At 50.8% G+C, this 5,410-nt stretch overlaps 1 protein-coding gene across 1 annotated transcript; it reads right to left on the reverse strand.

The window, feature by feature from the left end:
* Positions 1-1,453: 1,453 nt before the first annotated feature.
* On the reverse strand, positions 1,454-4,375 carry LOC104867526. Its single transcript, XM_010631942.2, has 4 exons — positions 4,166-4,375; positions 3,836-4,102; positions 3,014-3,220; positions 1,454-1,851 (listed from the first exon to the last, which is right to left on the reverse strand). The coding sequence occupies exons 1-4, from the start codon at positions 4,373-4,375 to the stop codon at positions 1,834-1,836; spliced, it is 702 nt and encodes a 233-aa protein (XP_010630244.1). The 3' UTR covers positions 1,454-1,833.
* Positions 4,376-5,410: the final 1,035 nt, after the last annotated feature.

Raw genomic sequence — 5,410 nt, forward strand, 5'->3', positions numbered from 1 at the left:
TACCTCATTCTCACAGATTCACACACTACCCTCTCAGGGGCACAATGTCTGGACTTCTGGGCCTTCTAAAATCTGAGTGGAAGGCTTCCTGACTTCATAATTCTTCTAAATAATGCTTTCTGCAATCCCGTAAAACCAGCACCATGTGGATGATGCCAAGGTCTACCACCAGCTTGAGAAGTAGCCCCTTAAGATCATGACTGCAGTGACCTGAGTGCCTGGATAGCTGAGCTCTGGGAAACTTTTCCCTAGTTAGGCCTGAACAAGCTGGAGTCCTGGGGTACTCTTCTCAAAGCAGTCTTTCACTTTTGTATCCTTGAACCAACAAAGGTAGGATCTTGCTGATTCCTGAGATGCCCTCAAGGCATCTTCCCTATTGTCTCAATGCAAAATACTTGGTTTCTTTTTAATGTTAATCTTTTCAACAATAATGCCTTAATTTCCCCCAATTTTGCAGGTACTTCCTTTCTGTTGACACCACACTTATTGCATCTTTTGGCTCTAATATTTGCTCCTAATTCTCTCTATAAGCCTGGTTGAAAGCAGGCAGAAGTATCCATGCGATAGCCTGAACATCAGGTTGTCTTGAAATTTCCTCCAATAGATTAATTAGTTTACCACCTTTAATCTCAGTCTACCACTGAGATTTTTTAAATTCATGAATAAAAGGTAGACAATTTTTCTTTCAAGCATATAACACATGATCTATAGCCCAAGTACCAATGGAGCCTTTGTTCCCAACTGAAAACTTCTTCTACTGTTTGCACTTCTACCACTAGTCTGGTCTTCTGAGCTCTAACCAATATCACACACTAACCACTGCTCACAGTATTCCAGGGCTTCTCTAGCCTGTGATAGAGTTATCTACCAGACAAAATGGCCCTAGTGGTCCTACATTCTAAAATGGCTCTCGTTCCTAAAATGGTTCCCGCTTAGGGAAATGAGCCACTTTGGAAAAGTGAGACCTACCCACTCTGGAGAAGCAAAACCCAATTTGTTGCTCCACCTGCTATCCACGTGGTCCTCTCCTTCCAATCACGGAGGGTCCTGTTGCTCAACTCTCATGATATTTTCCCCACTGCACTACACTATCTAAACACCACCCCAGTTAGTCTTGCCCTCTCTGGCCATTGTTCGAGGTAGCCCTGCAGCTCCTTCCCAATAAAGCCTTGCCTCAGGTGCTCCTGTGTTGGCTAGTTTTCTTTTCTTTTCTTTCTTTCTTTTTTATTGTACCAGGGATTGAACTCGGGACCTTGCCTTTGTGAGGCAGGCCGTAGAACCACTGACCTAAATTCCCAGCCCTAAATTCCCAGCCCTCAGCTCATTTTCTTTCAGCCTGCTTGTCCAAATTTTTCCAAATTTCTCCCACAAACAAGTTCCAAAGGCTTCTAAACCACATGATCAGGTATCCTCATGGCAACGACCCCACGTCTCTCTAAAATCTGTTTTATCGCTTTTCTTGTGAGTGAGACATAATACCTGACACCTGCAACTTAAAGGAAGAGAGGTTTATTTTGGCTCACAGTTTTAGTGGGTTCATTCCCTGGTTGGCTGGCTCAGAGGCAGAAACGGCATTGTAGAAGGGGTCCAGTGAAGGGCAGCTGTTCATAACATGGTGGTCATGAACAGAGCAATGGGAAGAGTCAGGGAGAGAGATACACCCTTCGAGGCCACACCCCCAGGGACGCACCTCTCACCAGGCCTTACCTCAAAGGATACTCAGCTGTGAACTCATTCTGGATGAATCTACTGATGAGTATCATGCTTCCTGAGCCAATCACCTCCAAAAACTTTGCTTGTGAGCACATGAGAGTTTGGGAGGACATCTTAGATCTAAACTGCAATGCTCCCCTAAGTTCAACAGAAAGGAACATGGCTCTATTGACAGCTTGATTTTAATTCAAGGAGACTGATTTTATTACTTCCAGCCTCTAGAACTATAAGATGAAAAATGTGTCATCTCAAATTTGGTATTGTTTTAAGACACTGAGTCTGTGGTTATTTGTGGCAGCCATCATAGGAAACCAATACACTGGCCTTTCTTTTCAATAGCAGAAGCACAGGCTCTGGGGACTGCTGGTGCTATTCTTCTGCCCCTCCTTAGGGAGGGAATTTACACTTTCAGTTTCTGTGTAAATGCAATTATGAATTGCTCCTTCCCCACAGATGGTGAGTGGGTGCAGGTGGGTGGACTGGGTGAGCTGAGGATACAGGTAACATCCATGGCTTAGAGCCTGGCCTCCTGGAGACCCACTTCCAGGCCACAAGACCTGCAGGTGTGGGGCAGGTCACATATTTATAGAGTGGTAAATACTTTTCATCAAATGATGTTCTAGAACTGAGGATTTAGCTCAGTGGTTCTGCTGCCTGCCTTGCAAGTGCAAGATCCTGAGTTCGATCCCTGGAACACCCCCCCCACCAAAAAGATGTTCCATAATAGAACATCTATTTTCTGTTTTTAGATTTCCCCCTATAAGTATTTATTTATTTATTTCTGGAGGTGCTGGGGATTAAACTGAGAGCTTTCCCACCGAGCTACAACTCCAGCCTTTTATTTTATTATTTTGAGATAGGGTCTCACTAAATCACTAAGTTGCCCAGGCTAGGGTCAGACTCAATCCTCCTGCCTCAGCCTCCCAGAGTGCTGGGATTACAGGTATGCACTGCATGGCTTTCTGACCATTATAAATAAAATTTGATAATCTCTTTGTGCATAGTGATTTTTTTTATTAGTCTTCCTACTTCTTTAAAACAAGAGCCCAAGCTGGGTGTGGTTGCGCATGCCTGTAATCCCATCCCTCGGGAGGCTGAGGCAGGAGGATCACTATGAGTTCAAGGCCAGCCTGGGCTACACAGTGAGAGCCAGGTCAGTCTCAGCTACATAGTGAGACCCTGTCTCAACACCCCCCACACACAAAAAAAAGAAAGAGCCCAGTGGGCTGCAAGGCTCACAAACACACACACATGTGCTGTAGACAGGGGCCCTCAGAGAAGCTACTCAGCTCAGTGGCACCTGGGCACTGCCTCCCATGTAGCAGCTGGGTGGGGCTGGAAGAGGCGAGTGAAGAGGAGGCAGAGGAGAGGCTGTGTCTGGAGGTGGCCCCGTGAATTCTCTTCTTGGGCCAGGCCTCCACAGGTTCTTCCACCAGGGCATGGGAACTGGAGTAGGCCTCAGGAAGGCAGAGCCAGGAGCGTGAGTGGTGGTGCTGGAAACTTCTCCCTGATGCAAGATTGGTGTGGAGGCCAGTTCAGCAGCTCCGGGCTGTGCCAAACAGGGTGAGTGCATCCAAACCTCCCTCCCTCCTGGTACGCATCCAGGATGGCTGCTCCCCAGGCCCAGGAGGCTGCACACCCACAACCTAGGCAGGGAGGCCGGGCTTCTCCACACATCTGGGGAGGTGGGAGAGCCAGAGCCCTGAGTGGGCAGCGGACAGAGGAAGCAGGAAACTCAGCTCCAGCCTTCTACCGCGCAGACCACTCTGGAGGAGCACGTATTGCCACCTCGGTGCGGCTTCCAGCTGGTGCCCTTAAGACCAGCAGGACCTGGGTTTGCAGGGAAGAGGAGGGAGGGGGTTGTGAAGTGAAGCCAGCCTGAGAACAAAGGAGGCTTTGCGGAGAGGGAGGCACCTTCCACTAAGGCCTCAGGGCCTGGGGAAGTGACTCACTGCGCCCCCGGGATGGACCCACCCATGGGGGCTCCGTAGGGCAGAGCTGCCCAGGCCTCATGGGGTGGGGTAGGGGTTGGTGGTCAGGCTCAGGCGTCAGTGGGTGGGGCTCCCCCCCAGCTCGGGACCTGGTGTGAGTCCAGCCCCGGGCGTTGGGGAAGGCCCCGTACCTCATTAGGCACTGCCAGGAGGGGCTGCTGCCAGTGCCGCCACCGCTGCCCGGGGCTGCAGGCGTGGTCCCCTCCTCCCTCCCGCGCCCAGCAGGGAGCCGGGCTCTCCAACTCCCCAGAGACACGTTGCCCCTCTGTCAGAGCGAGGCACCAGTGCCACCCGAAAGTGGCGTCCTGCTGTCGCGAACGCAATAGATGAGAACTTGCTGAGAACTCGGAGAGCCTCACCGCTGCACGCCTCGGCTTCTCTGGCAGTTGCACAATCTCCTTTCAATTATTCTCCGTAGAGTATGTGGCAACCGGGCGAGAATTCCAGGACCTTGTACTTACTCGTACAAAGCTGCCTTCCTGCTGTTTGGCTGCCGGGCCAGGCGTGGCTCTGTGGGCCCCGGGAAATGGGGGTGTGTTCTCGTCCAAGAGGGCGTGGCCCGCGTCCGCAGCTGGAGCCGCCACCCTGCCCCGCTGGCTGGCCCCAAACCGCAGCTTCTTCGGGAGCCCTGGACCAGGGCCAGGACACTGAGGAGGAAGCTCTGGTGACATTCTCGACATGGGCTTTGAGCAGCAGTCTTGGCCTACAGCAATCCCCAGCTAGTGATTTTTTTTTCCTTCTTTTTTTAGTGGTATTGAGGATTGGTATTTTGCCTTGAGCTACATCCCCTGTCCTTTTTATTTTGAGACAGGATCTGCTAAATCACTAGGTTTCCCCGGGCTGGGCTCAAACTTGTGATCCTCCTGCCTCAGCCTCCTGCATAGCTGGGATTACAGGTGTTCACCACCATGCTTGGGTTAGCCAGTGATTTCTTTGTAAGTAGCATCCCAGGGTCAGCTCCTGATGACCCAGCTGTTACTTTTAGGCCATGGCTCTGGGTCAAGGAAGGGCATTGTCCTGCTCAGCCAGGGGGCCAAAGGACGGCTGTCAGGACTGGCTGTTCTGAGTGATGGAAATAAAACTCCAAATGCAGCTGTCCTGCTGCCCCTGTCCTTTGTGCTTTCCCCAGGGAGTGTGCCTACCTCTTTCTCTGGGCCTCTCATTAGAATTTCTGAGAAGCCTCTTTTGCTGTGGAGATGCTAGTGTCCAAGCCTCAGAGATTGTTGGCTCTATAAGCAAGTCTTGGATCCTGGGGTGATCCATGTTTGGTGTTGGAACAAACTTGGAAACTCTATTATGGTTTTTCTCCTGGATAACTTTACAGAGCCTCAAGTAAACACTTGAAAGTGAACAAGTTAGCCCTGTGGACTGTCACCATCTGAGCCCCTACAGTGGCTGGCACAGGCTGGCTAACAGTAACTGGAGCTTGCTTTTGCAGTGCTCCGGGAAGATAAGATCTCTGTATCAAACAGGGACCCTTCGGATAACTGATGTCCAAAATCTCCATGGCCACCTCAGCCCACTTTTCCAAGGCACAGTTTTATGACTGGCTCCCAAGTAGCATACATTCTATCCAGCGAGTCTTTCCTCTGGAGGTGGAGCTGAGAGTAAGGGTGGAGGTGACAGAAAGGGAGGCCTCTTTCCTGTGGCCAAACAGCTACCAATGGGCAGCTGTGGCAGGATGCACACCCACCCACCCCACCCCA

This window comes from Fukomys damarensis, unplaced genomic scaffold, assembly GCF_012274545.1.
Source record: "Fukomys damarensis isolate Sample0158 unplaced genomic scaffold, DMR_v1.0_HiC HiC_scaffold_19, whole genome shotgun sequence".
NCBI lineage: Eukaryota > Metazoa > Chordata > Mammalia > Rodentia > Bathyergidae > Fukomys > Fukomys damarensis.